This window comes from Sparus aurata, chromosome 24, assembly GCF_900880675.1.
Source record: "Sparus aurata chromosome 24, fSpaAur1.1, whole genome shotgun sequence".
Lineage (NCBI taxonomy): Eukaryota > Metazoa > Chordata > Actinopteri > Spariformes > Sparidae > Sparus > Sparus aurata.
In genome coordinates, this window is record NC_044210.1 from 4,730,140 (window position 1) to 4,751,136 (window position 20,997).

The 20,997-nt window shown below is 43.4% G+C and overlaps 1 protein-coding gene across 2 annotated transcripts in view; it reads right to left on the reverse strand.

The window, feature by feature from the left end:
* LOC115577109 (fibroblast growth factor 14-like) overlaps positions 1-20,997 on the reverse strand; it is a 69,716-nt gene that overhangs the window by 37,724 nt on the left and 10,995 nt on the right. Inside the window, exon 1 of one of the 2 annotated variants that reach the window (XM_030409926.1) lies at positions 2,478-3,182. The exons of the other annotated variant lie outside the window; for it this stretch is intronic. Coding sequence (XP_030265786.1) covers positions 2,478-2,670 — 193 coding nt within the window. The 5' untranslated portion in view covers positions 2,671-3,182. Of the gene's footprint in view, positions 1-2,477; positions 3,183-20,997 lie in introns of those variants that run through there. 2 annotated transcript variants of the gene reach the window in all.

Consider the following 20,997-nt stretch of genomic DNA (forward strand, 5'->3'; position numbering starts at 1 on the left):
GACGTGGTCTTTTCCTAACCCCAATTTTGCCTCCGTGTCAGTTTAACACTACACCGCAAATTTAAGCTGTATTAAACCACATCTTTGATCGAGTCATGAAGGCTGCAGATCAGTTTGAGTCTGCCTGTCTCTCCTTCACAAAACCTCTGGAAGACAGTAGGGGATGTTGGCAAATCTCTCTCGCACATACACAAACACACACACACACACACTCGCAGGGAGAGCGCGACAATGTAGACGTTGCCAAGCTTTCACCAGCAGCTCTCACAGCTGGGAACACAGAGGAGGGAGAGACAGAAGGGACGAATGGAGAAAGGAGGGGAGGGAAAAAAATAAATTGAAGCTGGAAGGACCGATGAAATGGTAGAAAGGTGAGAAAAGGGGGGTAAAAGAGAAACAAGGAACTAAACTGCAGAGGAGCTGAAGAATGGCCATGAGAGGACGAGGAGACACAAAGACAGAGAGGGGAGAGGAGAGAAGAGGCTGTTGCCATCCATTTTTTCTAAATATGAAAGAAGGGATGGGGGGATGAAAAGAAGACGATAATGATGGAGAGGAGGAAGGGTGGTCGAGTGGAGAGATTAGGAGGAGGAGGAGACAGGTGAAAACGGGAAGAGAAAAAAGAAAAGAAGGGCAGAAAAGGTGACGAGATAGGATGGGGAGGAGAGGAAAAAACAAAATCAGGAGGAAGAGATGGAACGTTGGATGGGAAGATTCGGGGGAGGAGAACATGAAGGCTAAAAATTAGATAAGAGCGAAAGGTGACGAAAGGGAAAGAGAAAAAGAGGAGGGTAGGAAGGGAAATGACGAAGGAAAGGAAAAAGGACAATGGAAGGGACAGGATGTGAAATACAGGAGAAGAAAAAAGGGAAAAGGAGACAAGACAGACAATGAAACGAGAAGAGCAAGTCTGGGAGTGATGAAAAGATGGGAGGGAGGGTGGGATGACATAAGAAGGGGTGACTTTTGAAGGTCCAGAAGAGTTGAGGGAGGGGAAGAGCAGTTAAAGGAGGAGGGAAAACAAGGTAAGGTAGAGGGGTGACGCAAAGGCCAAGAGGGAAGAGAAGGGGGGATTAAAAATGCAGAGGAACTAAGGTTAACCTAGGGGAGGACATGACGAAAAAGAAAGGAGGGTAGAGATGGAAAGAGGAGAGGAAGCTGTTCGTCTTGATAAAAGACAGGTCGAAGGGAACAAGGGGGGGAAAGCGAAATGATCCTAGAAGAAAGAAGGGAATGGAGAAAGGTGACAAAAAAGATGGAAAATGGAGGAGGAAATTAAGGTTGTTGATGAAGGGTGGAAGGAGACAGAAGTGGGTAAAAGTAGAACGCAAGGTTGCAGGGAAGAAACGAACAGACAGTGAAAAAATCAGAGCCACTGAAGGGGAGACGCAGGGAAAGGAGGTGACGAAAAGAAAGAAGGAAGGAAAAGACAGAGAGGAAAGGAAGGTGAGGAGAAAACTCCCACCGCAATCTGGAATGTGGCGCTAAAATATTCCTGATACTCACCAGACCAAACTGGTGAAAACCAATTTTTATCTACATGACTCCTCACGTTCGCCCTCCTCTCCTCTCCTCTCCTCTCCTCTGTCCCTCGTTCCCTGCCTCCTTCCCTCCTCCCTTCCTCCGTCACCTGCTGGCTTCTCACACAATCAATTGATTACAGCGCCACTTATCGCCTCGGCTATTGAACGCTTTTCCATAGCACACAATCACAACATTCTCATTAATCTGCATTCACTCCCGGGTCTGATCACTCCTGCTGCACGCTGAGAGCCAGATCTGTCCCAGTTTAACAATGATGTTTGTCAGGACTGACTTGAGATCTGAACGGTGGGCTTTTTTTTTCTTTTCTTTTTTTTTTTTTTTTTTTTTACTTTTTCGACCCCCACATAACAAAAACCTGTTTCCCCTTGTCACAAGAGAAATGTCAGAATTACACAGAGGAGAGGTTCCATTTCAAAATAAGAGAGAGGTGTTAGTTTTGTTCCTGTCATTGGGTTGAAAGTCTGCCATCCTGATCGTGGTGACACAGGCTTTTATTATAAATTATGAGCTGAACATGAGCGAGCGAGGTAGAGATGCACAGGGAGACAGGCGGAGAGAGAGACAGACTAGACAGACTAATCTGTGGCTTCAATAATGGATGCACCTGAAAACTACTGAACCATAGGGCACTACAAGACATGACAGTGCGTGTGCGTGTGTGTGTGTGTGCGTGCGTGTGTGTCACCACAAAAGAGAGAGAGAGAGAGAGAGAGAGAGAGAGGAGGGCAAGTCTGCCAGCCTGTGTTTATGCATGATTGGGGTGTACTGTGTGCGCGTGTGGGCGCGCGACCCAGGGCGTGCATGTGTGAAGGTGGTTGTGTGAGCGTAAAAAGTGTATATGCGTGCGGTGGGCGCGCGCGCGCGCACACAAGCATATCAATATATCGGCGTGTGTCTGCGTGCGTGCATGTGCGCGTCTGTGCGCCTCGCACCTTGCCGCCGTAGTCTCCTCTTCTTCAGGCCAAATATTCGGACTTTGGAGAAGATGTCGACCAGGTTCCCGTTGCACAGCCCCTGCTTCTTACCGGGGCTCTTCCGCCGCCGGTGAGTGGTCGGTCGGTGGGCGTGTTGCTCCCTCGCCTGTCGCTTCTGCCGGATCAAACCGCTGGCTATCGCCGCTGCCATGTCTCCGCCGTAACAGCCGACACAAAAACAGCCCCGTCTCCGTCCGTGTCTCCAGTCTCCTCCTCAGCTGTGTCCACCGGAGGGGACGGAGCGCAGACAAAACCCAGACGCAAACCTCCAGGCTCCGCTTTCCCCAGCTATAACGGCCCCATACTTCAGCCACAACACGGTAAAGTCCGAAATAAACACACCACTTCACGTTACAGCATATTTGGTGTTGTCGCTACAGCCCGGGCCATTGGTTTGAAAACGTACAGCGGTTCACCTGTCCGTCACGTCTCACCGGTCTGTCTGTCAGTCAGATAACAGCAGCTGTCACTGAACGGCTCCCCTCACCGGAGCCCGGGCGTCACTTTGTGTTCCCATGGTCAACAGGCGAGTCCGACAGAAAAATAAACCCCTCTGAAAAGGAGAGCGATGGCCCAGAAAGCAGTTGTGTCCCTCTCCTCCTCTGAAAAACGTCCGTTTGTATTCCGCTGACAGAGGCGCGAGGCGCGCGTGCAGCCGCGCGCCGCTCCAGCTGCGTGAAACTAGCGATAGTTACAGAGCGTCACCGGAAGACGGTCTTTCAAAGTTAAAGCATAATAGGATTTGGGTTCTTTTCTAATGCATTAGATACATTATAAACTCGCTCTCCTGACAAAAATGTTTACCTTCATGTCATGATAATACGCTGCGTCCTTATTTACCGCCTAATATTCTGATTCCATGCTTCTTTCATTTTGCCACCTGTTGCTGCCATCAAGTGGTCAATTCATTTAATCAAAATGATTTGACAAATGCAGTCTTCTTTTCTTTAAATAGAAACACAACTTATACTTAAAACCACGGTGAAATTAGATCATAGGAGACGTTGCAACCGTTTTTTAAAGGTCTACTTTTTAAAACTCTTACACTTATCAGCCACATTATCTATGAGCTATAGCATATTTGCTTTGAAATATAATTAACTATGGATGCTGCATATTATTTGTTTTATGACAATTAAACACGATTTCTTTCAATACCTTATATAATGTGTCTGTTTTAATTCATCACTGATTCTTACCTGTTATAGAAGGTGAACTAGGCCTAATAGTCTTGAGGAACGCGTTTTTGCATGAAATGCGTGAACATATAACTTAGAAAAATGTCCCAAAGCTTTCATTACCGAGTCTGTTTATGTTATTATTTTGAAAGTAATGACCGGAAGTCCGATGTATGTTAATCTGGGTGATTTGACGTTGGTAAGCGCGAGCGCTCTCTGGAAGCGCACCGTAGTTGGAGCCACGCGCCGAGCGAGCAGTCACACGCGCTCTCAAAAACAAATTGTCGTCCTCATTACGGCCTGTGTGTGTGTGTGTGTGTGTGTGTGTGTGTGTGTGTGTGTGTGTGTGTGTGTGTGTGTGTGTGTGTTGAGTGCGGGCGACGTCACCGGGCGGCGGTCAGCTGGAACCGGCAACAGGTGCCGGGTGGGGCTCCAGAATGGAATATATGATGTAAGACTGAAGAAGAAGAAGAAGAATGGAGCAGAATAGAATAGAATATTAACCTACTCCATGATACCATAACCTGTAGCATGCCTCCAACAGTGTCAGGGCTCAGCTACAACATTGAATTATCAGTTTTTACTATATGATATACAGTGAATGCATGTTACAGTTACATATAGGGCAACCGGGTAACGGGGGAAAGAGGAGGGAGGGGATTCCTAACTGGAAAATGGACAGTAAGTTAGCTAAGATGACCACAGAGCTTTCAGCGGCTTGGATAAAAGAGAATCTTTAAATTACATCTACTCATCGTCTCTCATTGAAAAAGAACATAATCTATGAATATGCAAATATTTTCATTTTAAAAAGTTAGATGCGAGATTCCTCCTGCTTCAATGACAAATCCATTCTGAGTGTACTTGCTGGAGGTTTAAAGACTTTCATTTCAACAGATGAATGTGAAAACATTCTTCTACCGCACGATGAATGTCACCCATCCAAGTGACAATAAAGAAATTACAAATTGGTATTTGGTTGAGTAACCAAATACAAGACAAAAAAAAGTGTTTCCTTCTATGCGTGAAAATGTACAGAAACTGTAACTGAAAAGCTGAAAGTAACAGCCTGATAATTACAGGGTAACTGTGTGTTTCCGGTTCTTGGGGATCACCACTGCATGTGTGGAAAAAAGTGTGGCTTCGGGGGAAAAGCTGCAAGTAATCTGATCAATTGAATTGGAATATTACCCATTCAAATGTGTAAAACAGGTAAAGTTACCCTTTAAAGCAATTTACTGACGTTAATTCTATGTCCGGGCGAATGTATTCATTTTATTTCAGACAAAGAATCTCAGTCGTACGCTTCGAAATATAAACGCAGACAATAAAACCTACACCGCTCGTTACTTCATCCCACATATTCCTACGCTCTGTATTCAGCGTGTGAAAGGCCGTCTGACTGATTGCTTTAAAAATGCAAGAAGAGGTGGGCCTGATTGACAGGCTGATAACCTGGAGGGCTGCCTGCCTCACATGTCCTTTGTGTCCGCTGTGCACGTGCTCGTACCTTTCAAACAGGTGCCCTCGCTGTAAACGTACACTACAGTCCGCTCACATTTCTTCCATGACGCGGTATCGGGTGTAGCGCGAGCACTGAGTCGGTATGTTTCATGTTGTGGTTACATATAAAGTACACTAGAAAGGATATGGTTAAGGCTATAACTGCACGCGCAGCCGGACAAAGTCAAACCAAAGAGTGTTATTCTGAAAAGTTCTGATTCGAGTTTTGCCCAGATTTCTTAATCCGGCGTGAAAGTGTCTTTCCAGTGAACCATGTAGGTCAGCCGCCTCTCTGGAATAAAAGAGCTCGGGCTGGGACCCAGCTGGACACAAAGAGTGCCGAAATGAAATGTTCCTTTTCTTCCGGGGAAAGTGATATCAAAGAAAACCCCGACGCCTTTTCCAATCTATATGTCCTATCTCCTCCTATAGATGTATCTACGATGGGCAGTAGAGTCTGAGACCCGCGTCATACCAGGGACGCAACGCATCCGCCGGAAGCGAGAAAATCTCTCCAGATACAGATCAGATAATCTTACTACTAAGTCTCAGGAACAATGTGTAATTCAGTTCAACACCTGCTTTTCTTTTTTCCTACAAACACTGTCTGACATTTCCTCTTGCACCGAGAACAAGGCTTAACTCCCACATGAATTATTCCATTTAACTGCCCAAAAAAAAAGGAAGACATCATTTCCACTGACAATCCCAAATGTCATCTTTGCATATGAGATATCTTGCTTTCTGATAGGTTGACTGTCCTTCAATTTGCTGATTGCAGTCATCTCCCTTAAGGGGATAAAGCCTGTCAATCACAACGTGGATTGCTGCTATTATAACTGCTGTAATAGCTAGATGCGAGTTAGTCTGGGTGATCACAGATCGAGACTGAAGCGTGGCTGCAATCGAAAGGCTTATAATAAGAGTAATTATATCACAATGAAATATAAATATAAAAGAATATATAGCATTGGTACTGATCATATTCGTACCCTGCATTTACTGTATTTTATTAGCAGTCTTTTTGCCAAAACAAAACAATTTCCGTCGTGTGGATCCCAAAAAAAAAAAAAAAAAAAAAAGGACATGGCAGCGGATGAATCATGTGCGATTAAAAAATAATCGGATGTCGCTTTGGGGCTTCCTGACGTCAAAGACAGGCCGGAACCAAAATATTTCAGCACCATGGACAGCGACCGGCCTCTCTCTGACACTTTTCATCCGCCTCTGTAAGTGTGTGTGCGTGTGTGTGTGCGCGCGCGCTATTCATAGAAGCACCGAGACACAGTTTCCTCCAGTGCATCACAGGAATGTAAGGTGTTTTGTTTTTCCTCGCGCCCACTAGGTGGCACCAGAGCGCGTGTATTAGCCGTTACAATGGGGAGCTCAGTGATAACAGCACTGATAGCGGCGGGACATCGATAACACAGTGGTTGTTCACAGTGTGTGGCGCATAATGATCAGCAGCGGTGTTGGGACCCCGCGGGAGCGAGACAAAAGCGTCAAAGAGTCAAAGAAAACAAACCTCCTCGTTAAAATGCTACAATGCTAAATGGAGTTCTGAAGGCAGACCAGAAGATTTTAGTCTCTGAGAGCAGTGCCATTCTGTTTTTGTTTGTTGTCATTTCCATCCTGATATACTTTGCTTTGTTTTTTTACTATCACATAGATCCATATAGACATGGCAACAGCAGCAGTCTGTCACCCTGGATCATCATCAGGGAGGGTAAGCCCAGAGTCCTTCACAGGAAGCCAGGTACTCCTTTTGCCCTTGATGCTGCTGACACACAGCTACTTAGCCTGTCTTCCCAACAGCAGAAATAGAAGAACAAAAATATGAAAAAAAAAGAGAGATGCGTGCGTTGGTGTGTATGCTGTTTTTATCCAGGTCAGTCCGAGTGGAGGAGTCATGAATAAATCAAAGCTACATTTACATTAAAATTCATCGCCGCCGCTGCTTTTTATAACATCGGAGGGAGGCGGGACGCGGCTCCTAAACTTCAAAAGAAGAAGCCTGCGCACCTCGTCCTCCTTTCACCCGCTTATGCCATCATCCACCCCTTCAGAGAGAGAAAAGAAAAAGCCCTCTGCCCCATCCCAAATCTCTCTGTTTTCAAGGGGAAAACACACAAATCGTGCAGATCAACAGTTTCAACACAAACACTCTGCGTGAATGAAAAAGAAATGCTTTTCATGCACATGCAGCGGCATGAGAAAAGACACACACACACACACTCATTCTTCTCTCTTGTACTTGAAGCCTTTCTGCATGTCTGTCTGCAGAGAGGCAGCAGCGCCCTCCACAGGCACTGAAACAACACACAACTTGTCCACCTCCTCGTTCTCATAATACATAAATCCCGCTTTCTTTTTCACACCTCTGCTTCAGGATGCATTTCGGTTTACATACGTTGTTTTACCTACTCGTGTTGTACTTCGTTAGACGTCATTGGTGTGTAACTTCTGTCGGCCCACAAGGTGCTTCCATGCCCAGGAGAGAAGAACAGATTTTGTGATATATTTTCATACTTAAACAAAAGAATTTAAGACTTGGGGAGGATCAAAGTTCATTCAAAAGTTTGTTGTATTTCTTCAAATTTTTGTTGTTTATTGTATTTCTTGTCAGATTCTACGGTTCAAGGTTTTAAGGTGGCTATTTTGTCACAAGGAAACTAGAGCTGTCCCACTCTGACCTGGAAAAAAGTCGTACAGAACTTTCCCAGAAGACAGCAGCTCGGCTTCTTCAAACTTCATTTCTTTAACAGACAGCATCCAATCATTTCAAAACCTGCTTCTGTTGGCTCCCCGTAAGGTTTAGAATTGACCGGCCACTTTTAAAGCTTGTCTGGGTCCGGCCCGCAGCTGCAGACCGCAGCAGAAAAGCTGATATGACCCATATGAGCCAGTGCACAGGCCCTTTGGGCCATTCCTAAGTCGAGGCTTAAATCTAAAGGTGACTCCTCAGATTTGGAACCACCTGCCTGAGGAGAACTGCTTATAAATCACTTCTTAGAACCCACTTTTACAGACCTGCCTTTTTATATTTGTTTACTCCGTCTACTCTTATTCTTTTTATATCAGTTATGTGATTTTGGCTCTTTTTTGCCCCACTTTGTATTTCTCTTATTCATATTTATTTTGCATTTTGTAATTTTTTGCCTTCTTGTTTCAGCACCTCTTCGAAACAAATTCTCCGTTTTAGTCTTTAGTCGTTTTACATTGTGTTCCTGGGTGTTCTGCCTTCGCTTTGTCTGTCAAAAATCTTTGTTAGCTCTTTTTTTTAAGGGCGCTATGTAAATAAACCTTTACTGGTAAAGCGGCAGGAGAATGAAAATAAAAAGATTTACGATTTATGGGCTGTGCAATGGATTGTGTACTTAACTGTTGATAACTGTAGATCATTTCAGAGGGCCTATCTTGTCAACTCCTCTACATATTTGGCATAAAACTTATGGAAAACATACAAATATTTCAGAGAAGGAGTCTTGATTATTTTGTCGACACCCTGAGATTTCCGCAGGGCTGCAAACCAATGATTACTGTCATGATTATTCAGTTAATCATTTAGGAAAAAGTCTTTTAATAATTGTTTATTAGCCCAAGTCATCACTTTAAACTGTCGCCCTGATATGCCAGAACCAAGATTTTCGTCTTTGACATTTTAAAGTGTTTGTTCGCCGACAATGGAGCGCTGCCCACGCCAACGAGGGAACAAAAAAAGAAGTTCTTGTTCAGTGCCGGGACTAAATCTGCTCCGCTACCTTGAGAGAGTGCTGAACATGTTGGCTGTGGGAGGATGGTGGTGACTGTTGGGTTCTGGTCTTTTGTTTTTCTGTGTGTTCACCAAACGTTAATAGGCTTATACTGTACAAAAGAGGGACTGTGCTTGAAGCCAGATGGGGAACTGGATGTTGGCAGGCATTTATTAAAAAAAAAAAAAGTTCTCTCTCAGTCGACATACTTTTAAAAAAAACGTGCCAAACTTGCCAAATGCCGATTCCAACTGCAGATTGCATGGTTTTTGGATTGAGATGTTCAGCTGTGCGTGTTACTGGAGTGTTAAAGGAACACTTCGCTTTCTTCCTCTTTCGCTTTTGCTTTCTGCAGGTTACGGGTCACTCACAGAAGTTCAAGTAATATTCAACCAACAATAAAAAATGTGGGAGTTACCAGCCTTCAGTGACTCAACAATAAACACCCAAAGATCAAAATTCATATCAGTAAAGAACCTTTGGCGATGTTTTTCCTCCGAGAATGAACCCACTCCTTCAACAAAACCAATAAAGCAGGAAGTTCTCAAACTTAATACCCAAAGGTCCACATGTGATTTTTATCTAAGTCAGGGGTCAGGAAGAAATGGTGATAACAAAGTATAATTAAATCAATTCATTAAGAACACATCTAATCTCAATTCTGTAGTGAGTAACTATTAAATTGAATCATTAACTTAAACAACTTGAAACTTGGGGACAAGAACGCGGTGACGTTTGCTCATAACAATCTGTTTTATTTAAATAGAATATAAAAAAAATCTGCTGATATTTTCTAATATTTGAGCATCTTATTATTAAAAGTTCCATAGCATCTCTGTAGGTGGCGCTCTTTTCTTTGTTTAGTCACGGTGCTCATGGCTGCTCGTCCTAATTAATGTGTTCCTCACCTGCTCTGAGCAAACAGCAGACGGGGAGGAAAGCAACAGGTCGGCGTTAGACGATCAAACAGCCATTATCAGCCGCACTAAGTGTGCGCAGCGGGAGAGAAAAGAGTCGGAAAAGAGGGGACGATGGAGAGAGACCAGAGACGGGAGGACAGGAAGGGGGAAGAGAGACAGACAGGGAGGCAACAGATGTGGGTGGGTGGGTGTTCCCCAGACGGGAGTGTGAGGATAGCCACTCTGAACTGAGCAGGATGAGTCATAATTTACACTCAGGCACCCGCCCACACACACACACACACACACACTCACAGAAGCGCAGACACGGGGAAGTCCACTGTTACCTAGGTAACGAGTGATTAGTGACGCAGGTGGGTCTCCGAAAGGAGGGAGAGGACACCTGCTGAATGCTGAGAGGATAACACACACACAGACGCACATCTGGCATCAATTACATCCACCCAGTGACTTTATCTTCCTGCTCTGCCCATGGATCTCTCTGTCTCTATCACACACACACACACACACACACACACTGTTGCTTAAATGCATGCAACATATATTCTCTCTTCTCCTCTCATCTCCTTGTTTCCTCTCCTCTCACCTCATTTCCTGTAATCCTCTTTGCTTAACTACTCTGTTCCATGTCCCTCCCCATTCCATTCCTCTTTCCTTGTCTCCTCTCCTCTCTTTCTTCATTTTCATCCCATCTCCTCCTCCCTCCTGCCTTCTCATCCCCTTTCCTTGACTCATTCTCTCTCCTTTCCTTGTATGTTCTGTCAACCTTCCTCTCCACTCCTTTCCTTTCTCTCCATCCTTGTCCCCTCTCTCTCCCTTCCTTTCACCTTAACCTTTGTTTCCTCCCCTTTGCCTCCTTTCCTTGTTTACTCTTTTGTATGTTTCATCCTCCTTTCTCTCCTCTCCTTCTCCTTTTATCTCCTTTCCTTGTCTTTTGCCCTCTCCTTCCCTTTCCCCCCTTGTCCTTGTTTCCTCTCCTTCGGCCCTCCCTCTCTCGTCTGCTCTGCGGTATGTTTCACCCTCCCTTCCCTCCTCCCCTTTTCTTTTAACTCCTTTCCTTGTCTTTTGCCCTCTCCTTTCCTTTCATCCACTTCCCCTTGTCCCTCCTTCATGTGTTGCATCTCCTCGCGTCTCCTCTCCTCATCTCCTTGTCTCTCTCCCTCCTTTTTTCACGTCCTCGTGCCCCCTTCTCTTTTAGTTCATCCACTTTACTTGCCCCTTCTTCCCTCCTTGTTCTCAGTTTCACCTCTCTCTATTTTTGTCTCCTCTCATCTTTTCCCCCTCTCATCCTGTCTAATCTCCGTTCTTCTCCTCTCCCCTTCTTCCCCTCATCTATCTTTGTAACATCACCAACTCAGCGGGGAGGAGTAGAGAGGGAATGGAGCGACTAAATTATTCATTCACACCCCCCTCTCTTTTTCCTCCATCTCTGTCTAGCGTCTCCAGCGTCTTGAATCCCCCTCCTCTCGCACTCCTCTTTCTCTCTGTCACACCTATTCCTCTCTCATCCCAAAATTTCTTTCACCGTCAACGGCTTTACATCGGGGGTATGTTAGTGAATTCACAAGTATATGCGTATCGCAAGGATGGACGCGGTAATACATGGGAGGGGTTTTTGATCCTGTTAACTTCATTTGTCAGTCAGAATGGTTAATGTAAGCAAATATTATTTCCTGATAAGGGATAATGGGGTTAATTGGGTATGACAGCGAGACGAGCTATCCTTTTGTAACCTAGCAACCGCAGACAAAGTCACGTGCATCATCGCGGACGAAGAAATAAAGGAGACTTTGTTTACTGCCTGTTATCGGCTGTTTTCCGAACAGAAGTGGTGGTAGATAATGCTCGAGGCTTCATTAGTAGTTTAAATTGAGATCTTTTGCTTCAAAGTCAGAGTTTTGAAGTCATCAGCCTGACACAGTAGCATCAGTTAAACAGCAACGTCTGTCCAAAGTTTTGTTAGCTCGTCAGCCATCGTTAGACTTCGCTGGTCATACCGGATCAAGTGTAACCTGACCAGCATCTGAAGAGTCGACCTTTGGGATTGGACAAGCACTTTCAAAATGAGCTTAACAGGTGATTGCAATCCGTCTATCACTGTCTAACTTCAGCCAATCATATTAAGTTGAGTTAGTTGTTTGCTCTTCCTCCAATCAAGTACGCTCCTCAGCTCTCATACAGCTGATGCCATGGCAGCATCTACGCCACCTCAAGGTTATGTGTTCACCCATGGCTATTTGTTTGTTTGTTTGCTGGTTGGTTGGTTGGTTTGTCAGCAAAATACCACAAAAACTACTGAACAGATTTCCACCAAACTTGGATGGAGGATGGGGCTCAGCCCAGAACAGACCCCATTAACGTTTGGTACAGGTCTGGATAAAGGGGCAGACGTCATGATTCGGTGTCTTCTTGTGCTTTCTGTGTTATTTTTTGACATTACACCCTTTTGTGTCACTTCTTCCTTTTTAGTTCTCCTGTGTGTTTTTCCCCTCTCGTTTATTTCCGTTCGTTACCTCACCTGTCCTCTCCCCTCCTCGCTCACCTCACCTGTGTCTGATCCCCTGGTGAGTGTCTCTGTATATATAGTCTTTGTTCTCCGCCGTGTGTCTGCATGTGGATCCTCCTCTAGTTTTCCCGGACCCAGGACTTTCCGTTAATTTCAATTTTAAAGGCGACTGTTGGGCCTTGACGGAGGTATAAGCTCTACTAACTGCCACTCTCGTTGCTTTTGAAATCCACTTTCGAAAGAGAAAGGATGTGTTATTTCCTCTTGGAGAAACTTCATAATCTCGTACGCAAGGAGGAGTTTAATGCACCTCAGCCACGTCACACTAAGCTGACAGCCTGCCAGATGATCTCAGTGTAGGGCATTCTAGGACTTATCCACTGAAACTCACTTAAACCTGCTAACATCTCGCTTTTTGTGTACAATGTGAATATTATCAGGATTTGCTCCCAGGACAATTAACCCTGCAGTAGTCACGGGTATTTGATGTGAACTCGACACCCTGCTGGGCGAACAAGCTCATTTACTCTCCTTTTCATGCTCCATGCTACGACGTGTGTTGAAGTTAAGGCCGCTGGCTTGTTAATATCTTTCCATCCGTCTCTGTCATGCAGCGCTTGAACACTGAAGCATGAAGTTACAGATATTTAAAAAAGTAAGCGCTGTCAGGGGCTTCCGTGCGGTTTGATCAGCTTAATTCCGAATATTGAGTTTGGAAATAACCTGTGTGCTAATCTCGGTGTAAAAGTGGTAGAACAGCAGTTGCACCGGGCAGCTTCCGGATGTTAATGTGTGTAGCTTCACGAGTGTGAATGTACATTTTTAAAAAAATATTTTCCTAAAAAGGTGACCAAGTGTTTTCATAAGATGTAAGGTTTCCATCTACTTTTATAAAAAAGTTTTCTTTCATGTTGAGTCGATAACTTAGTTTGATTAAATCAGTTCAACAGTTCTTTACATTGAACTTTACATAACATTAGATAGGATATTTACGTGTCGTTAAAATACAAAATTATTTATGTGACTGTTGAGATACTATGAAAGAAGACAGAGGAAAAGTCAACTGATAATGACCCTAACTCTAACCCTGTGACACCAACACACACAGGTTGTTGTTGAGAGTCACACTGAACTACGTCTCACGTTTCTTATTCCTCTAAATAAACTGAATGGGACACCCTTTTTAATTTGTGAGCCTGTCTACAGGATTTAAGTTTTGGGATCGTTCTACTTAACTGACCTGTTTCACAGAAGCCATTTTAACATAAAACAGTAGGGTAAACGCAGGTGTCACCAATGATATCACTTAAGATTCTGTTTCATTCAGGTCTAACAGAGTCAACGTACTGCTAGTGCATGTCAGCCCACTGGAAAGTCTCCGCGACACTAAGTTGAACAGAACCTTCATTACTTGTTAATTAAACTTGTGTATACCTCCTATTTCATTTCAATACGGCTGCCGTGGAAAAGGTCTGTTAGATAATGTCTGGGCTTAAATCAAAAAGCTCAGATGTTGTAAATTAGCAGACGAATGCAAAGGTGTGTCCAACACCTACAGTCGCCGTCAACTGTTCACATCCACTTGTAATGAACATGTTTATCGTGGCAGTCTTCAGTTCCAAGGACTTCTACAACTCTCATTTTGGGATGGAATGGAAGCAACACAAACTACTTGGTCACAAAAAATGTTTTTATGAAGTTTGGTTCAGTAATAAATCTGCGATGAGTCAAATCTGCTGGATTATAGATATGATTATAGAAAGTTGTGTGAATCAAATGTTCGTAGCCAGGCCTCTTAACTTGTTCTGAGTGATTCTGATAGCAGCTGGTGACTTTTCTGGGTCCATTTTAAATAGGGCGTGTTTGATAACAGCCATCAGACTCAGCCACAAACACCACAATGGGAAAGTCTAAGCATTGATCTGAAAGAGCACATTATTGATTTGAACAAGTCAGGACACGTCCTAGCAGTTACCGGTCCCAAGATCAAGCTGTTTAGATATCGTCAGACAGATATGACCGATTTAAAGCTTTTTTTCTCTTTTTTTTTCAGGAAGTTTGACGCTCGAATTTACTTTGGATCTTGTTCCAACATTTCAATTTACACAGGTGTGATGTTGAATCTCGAAGCATTAAAAAAAAAATCTGTCAAGCCACCACTAGTTTAGGGTGATGATACACTATCGAAAACTATGACTATAAATATCGCGTTCCATTTCTGTCAACAGATCTGCTTAAATCCTGAAAACACAATCTTTAAATATGCCATTACACTGGTTTTGTGTCGTACAACTCACAGTGTCAATAAAAAATAGATGATTCATGTAGTCAATTACAGTACACGGACATTTTACCGTGTATTTTAACTGTGTTCATTATCAAGAGCATATCAACCAATATCAGTGAATAACATCGCGAATACCCGTGTCTGCACGCCCCCAAGGTTGAGTACTTCTCTTCCCAACAGCGTGGCCTCAGTAATAAAGGGGTTTCATGGACCGTGGTCCACTAAACACCTCGCATATAACTATTGATCTGTCCTTTAAAAGCTCCCTGTTTTTATCTTCAGGGACATTCTAAGGGGATATCCCCAGGAAGTGCCGTTCTAATATCTCTGGTGTTGTTGGTACTTTGAAGTGTGAAGTCATAACAGTGAAAGTCAATTCATGTTAGTCATGCCTTTTTCCCCAGAGTGACCAACTGTAAAAAAAAAAAAAAAAAAAAAGATAAAGCAAAGACTGCGGAGGCTGTGTAGGAAAACAAATAGTCTGCTCTAACTTTCCCTCATCTATTATGCCTGGCAGTTAATGGACTTTTACGACAAAAATAAAGTCATACATTAAATAAAATCGCATTGTTTATGATTAAGATAAAAGAAAGAAAAAGCAAGAGTTGGGCCTGAGGAAAGAAATGTATTTAGTATATGTTTTGTAAATGCAATCTAAATATAGGAATGCTTCTTACAGCGGTGGTTTGACAGAATGCTAATGCAGTCGTCTCCCTTCATTTTGGGATTTATCTGGAGAGCTCAGAGGTCACCGGCAGCTGCCAGAGCAGGTATAGGCCTAGTCGGAGGCTTAAGTCATCAGTGACAATTTTCCACACAGAACGATAACGGCTGCAAATGGAAGACTTGCGTCAGAGTGGTTACATAATCGCTCCAGATCTCACCCCCCCACCCACCCACCCACCCAAAAAAAAAAGTCAGAAGTAGAGAGGAAGATGGGAGGATGGGGTACAGAGAGAGAGAGAGAGAGAGAGAGATAACTACAGAGACTGGAGTGGAGGAATCCTCCGTGCAAGAGTTTGATTTGAGGGAGTGCTGAAAGTCAAAGCTCGGAGGAGGTGACAGAGTGCTTGAAAATGTTTTACATAAGGGGAAAATACAGCGCAACAGTCAGCTTTATTGTATAATAGGACACAACCATTTGTTACGCAAAACTTTTATCACATTAGATCCTAAGTTTTGAGTGTTGAGCACAAAAGACAAGCACTAGGAATTTAAGCAATCAAACGGAAACGCAGATGGATCACTCGGTGTAATAAAAGCACGTGTTATTTCATGCCCCCTCGGTCTCTCTGTAAATAGATCTTGCAGTGCAGCCAGCGAAACGGACCGCCGTGAAACCGCTTCATCCCCTCTCAGTCATCCAAACACGGCTCTGCTTAACCTGCGCATCATGGCTGGATTTGATGGCTTACTTCAGCGAGACTGCAAGCTTTCGCCTGGATTCAGTCACCGCATGGAGATCACCGCTTTAATTAGTCGCTCGTGTTTGTTTGCAAGGACACCCAGGACGCCGGATATCTTGAAATCAAACCGGAAAATATGGGACGAGCCCGTGTTGTTCGGGAGCTGCATTCACCAGATTCTAGCATAAGGAAATGCATCGGTGATCAATGTCTTTTTTATTTTAACTTTTGATCTACCACGTTCACCTTACAGCATCATTACAACCAGAATAAGTTAGTCTAATGTGACATAACGTAGCATAACTTTTAACATGCAGGCGACACTGGATCTCCGGGAAGCAGCAAAGTCCAAAAACACACCTGCTTTGCACCTATTTTTACTGATGTTAATTTGTGAAGACACTGCGAGTCAATTCCTGCATTTAGTAGAATAATAAACAAAAAGCACATAACGTAAAGCGAGGATTTTTGATCGTCATACTCAGATCATCAAATATGTAATGCAACTTAGCCACTGAGTGACGACGCTGGAGGCAATTTGTCACATTTCATGCATTTTTCACACCTGCAGTAGAAGATCTGTAACCACAACTTAAGGCGGAAAATTCACGGAGTTACCCTTTAAGTGCAAGCACTTCATTGCAGTGTAGTGCTATAGAAGGCGAGTACTGCAAGCAGCGCGTGCTTGACCACTGTCAGAGAAATCTAAGACATTGGTCAATGCTAATTCACTCTCCTTCTGCGTGGTTGCACTCACAGCCACAGCAGAATGAAGCGGTTTCCCAGTAGCTGCACTCTTCCAATCTCAGCCAAACCACAATTCCCAGTCCACTGCTCCCCTGTCAGCAGCACTTTTCATGACCTGAACCATTAAATGAGTAATGACGGTGGTTATACTCTCATGCCTTGGCATTTTTTACATCACTGTTAGCCTGCTGGCCTCTCTGTAATAAGTAAGCCACGTCCTGGCTGGGACATTGTTTGTTTGATTGTGGTGCATCAGAAGGCTTTGGCAAACATAAAAGTTGCTTTTAAAGATTTACACATTTCAAAAATAACTTTAGAATCTTTTGTTTTGCCAGTTGCAGCATGACAAACACTGACAACATGTCGTCTGTCTGCTCCGTGTTTTCCCAAAGAAGCAGATTAGCTCTGATGACAGATTAGCGTTACCGCTCCTTGCCGGGCGCTTTCACGCGCTCCTGTGTGTGCGCCCGACTGAGCAAGACACAAAATTAGTTTTGAATAATGGGAAGACGGAGCGTAGGTAGGAACGTGACAAGAGATAAAACTTTGTTTAAGCGTTTCGTGCTCGACAAAAGGAGAGCGTCTCAGTGCCGCCCACAGCCGTGCGCAGGAGGAAGACAACTGAGCAGGTGGTAGAGTTTTGGAGGAGGATCTTCTGCGTTGTTTGCGGTCGTATGGGATTTCTGGCTGAAACGCTTCGGCAGACAAACGCATTCAATAACCAACAAAATGATTTTTTTTTTTTTTTAAAAACTAGCTTTGTTGACTCTAAAACTGAGATGATGCAGCATAACTGTCCTTTTTAGGTACATAATAGTGACATGACAACAGACAGGGTATAAAGAGGGAGCAAAACACACTTTTGAGGCTGACAGTAACGCCGCAGAGACCTCTGACTAATCTGTTTTCCCCCACATTGCTGGATTAAAGGAAGCCTCTATACAGTATTTAAACATGCGTGTGTGAGTGCGTGTGTGTGTGTGTGTGCAGAAATCCCTCTCGGTGACATTGTGAACCGCAGCACTGTGCGTTCGCGGATCCCCATTCAGCCCGTGAGTCGGCTGAAATACTGCATCTAATCCAAACTGTGCCATAGTGCAGATCTAAGAGGAGCACTTGGAGCAGGTAAAAGGGCGATTTAAGAGGGGATACGGACATGAATACGCCACACACGAGCTGGGTGTTAAAAACACTAATACCATTTTACAACTCGGTCCATTATCGAGGGCCTTGGAGAGAACAGGCTAATGGATTTGAGATGAGTGTTAACATGCATTACAATTCATTTAAAATTGGAAGGGAAAAAAAAAAGTAAAGGCACGAAACTGCTCCCGTCCTCCTCGTTTCACAAGAAGCGGTTCACCAGAGAGTTTGTTAGCTATCAAAACGCAACATGAAAGGCATTTTAACAGAGGTGAAGACTTTCATATTCTCCTTTTCAACCTTCCGATTGCTCCAGGTCAGCTTGAATAAAAGCAATTACTAGTGCCATTTGGAAAAGTTAAACTGGTGGACAGTTATCTTAACATAACAGCACCGAAAATGTACCAAAAGAAGGTCCCCCAGTGTAATTTCAAGTTTAAATCTTTTCTTGAATTGGTTTTGTGAATCGGTCAGCTTGCTCCTACACATCCTGCTGATTAAAAGAGCTTGCGTTGCCCAGTGAATTATCACCTACACTGACCAGTGTGGGATGATATCTGCATTCACGGGGGTGTTTGCCACCTCATGTTTAATTCACCATCACAGCTTTGGTTTTGTGTGTGTGTGTGTGTGTGTGTGTGTGTGTTATGACTACCTCACAATCACAATACTCAACAAGTGTAACAGTTCAGAGTAGAGGATTTGAAGGAGTCGGTGGATTGAAAATGTTTACACACCTTAACTACTGTATCTTCTGACATTCTAGTAAATATGAAAAGACGGTTTAGTTCAGAGAAGCGAATGCCACAAGAGAGCGCCTTTGCTTTGTAACAGATAAGAAGCTTTAGTGGCGTACTTCATGACCTAATCGGTCCACCACATACATATACGCACACAAACACAGTCATTTACAGCTATATAAGTTATGATGTGTTACTTAGCAAAAAGTGATAACGGGCCAGCGGTTTTTTGGACCCACTTCAGCCTCATTTCAAGTTAACTAAGGATGGAGAAGGAGCTGGTGTTTTGCCTCCGCGTCACCCTGGCACAGCCTTGAAATGATTTTAACCGAGCACATAATTGAGGCTCAAAAGAGTCATTTTCGGCAAAAGAAAAAAAGAAATCCAATTTCCCGTCAGCAATCATCCAAAAATGATTTTTACGCCGACTTTTGCAAGCTTGAAAAGTTGCAGACGATATGAAATGTATTTTATAGTTCAAATCATGACAAAACCACAAACAAAGCATGACAATTAGTCAAGGCTGCTACAGTACATCACAATGTAGATTCCAAATACTGCATGATAGACATTGTTGGAGGATGTTTACATATAGTTTCTGTCATTTTGTCATTTTGCTGTCTCTATTCTCTTTTTCCTTTTTCTAGGGATTAATCAATTGTTTGATAGAAATGAAAAAAAAAAATCAAATGCCAACTATTTTCAGTTTTTCAAGCAATAACGTCAAATATTTGCAGGTTCCACCTACTTATATATAGAGAGTTTGCTGCTTCTTTGTGATAGTAAATGAAAATCTTTGGGTCTTGGACTGTTGGTTGGACAATTGCTACAAGCAATTTTCATAATTTTAGGACACTTTAGAGACTAAACGATTAATCGATTAAACGTGAAATAATCTGATTCCTCTATAGAGAAAATAATCATAATTTGCAGCTCTAATTAACACATCTGTGTAAAGAGTACCTTACCTGCATCAGCTTTTCCCAAAGCAGCCTTTATTCTCCTTTCTGCTACCCTCAGGATAAACTCAAAATCCATGGCCAAAACACTCACACAAACACACACCTGTAACGACCAGCCCATTGGCCCTGTGAAAACTCAGTCCTGACACTGCCTGGACTCCCCCAACGCAGCCTCAGACTTGGACACACACACACACACACACACATACAGTGAGACAGATATGGCCATTATGTCATGCCAGGGCTGTCATCAAGCAAAAGGTTAGCACAGACAAGGAAAGAAGTCGGCTCAAGTGTGTGTGAGGGAGCGACAGAACAAAGGAGGCGTAAAGAAGTGGCAGAAAGCGATAAAGAGAAGAGGTGCTAAGAAAAGGCTACAGAGTAAGAAGTCATCTGTGATGGAAACCACTTGGCCTTCATATCAGTGTTTACATTATATTTAGCTTTTCTTTTGAATTTACTCTTGTACTTAGGCTAAAAGTCTTAGGTTAGCCTTAGCCTTAGGCTAAAAGTCTTAGGTTAGCCTTAGCCTTAGGCTAAAAGGAATAGACGTTTGTATAAATAGCATTACTACTTAAGTTAAGGCAACAAAAACTACCTGATAACGGAAATTTTCGGTGAATTTCCGTGTCATGTTTTTCATTTGAAGGGGCATTCACATGAACTTTCCAAGTCTAGAACTAATTTTTCCAATTATAAAACAAAAAACACCTTGCCAAAAAAGTTGGCGCACAACTTACCAGTAGTTGCTGTCCATGCAGAGTTAGAAAAGCTCAAAAAAATACAACACAACTTCTTTGCAGCATCCTTTCCACAAAAAAAACACTTTAATGGATGTAGAAGCTTGGAACACAGTCGGAATAATACACTTACAATGGCATGATTTGGGGTTGTTTGTCAATCTACTGCTTCAATGTAAAAAATGAACTTAATTGCTTAACTTAAGGCCAGACACAGTACTATAGATGACTGCTGCTGAGCCAACGTCTGTGCACAACGGTTGAAAGCTAGTCCACCTTGAGTTGGGATTATATTGTCAAAGGAAAAATGGAGCGTATAATCAGCCTAACGCTTTAACACGGTGACTCTGTATATCCGGCATCTCCAGCCATGCCAATTAAACACATTTTTATGCAGCGAGTCAGCTTCTTATCATTCAGTCTGAGAAAACACTTCTTGGTGGAGCCTTTGATGCCCTGCTGCTTTTTAAGTGCACTTGGAAAAAAAATAAAAAATAACGCTCGGCACTCACTCCCTCTTGACAGAAACCTGGAGCGAGAGCCGTCCAAACACACACTCGCACCCACTCGCACACATACGCGCATACATAAACG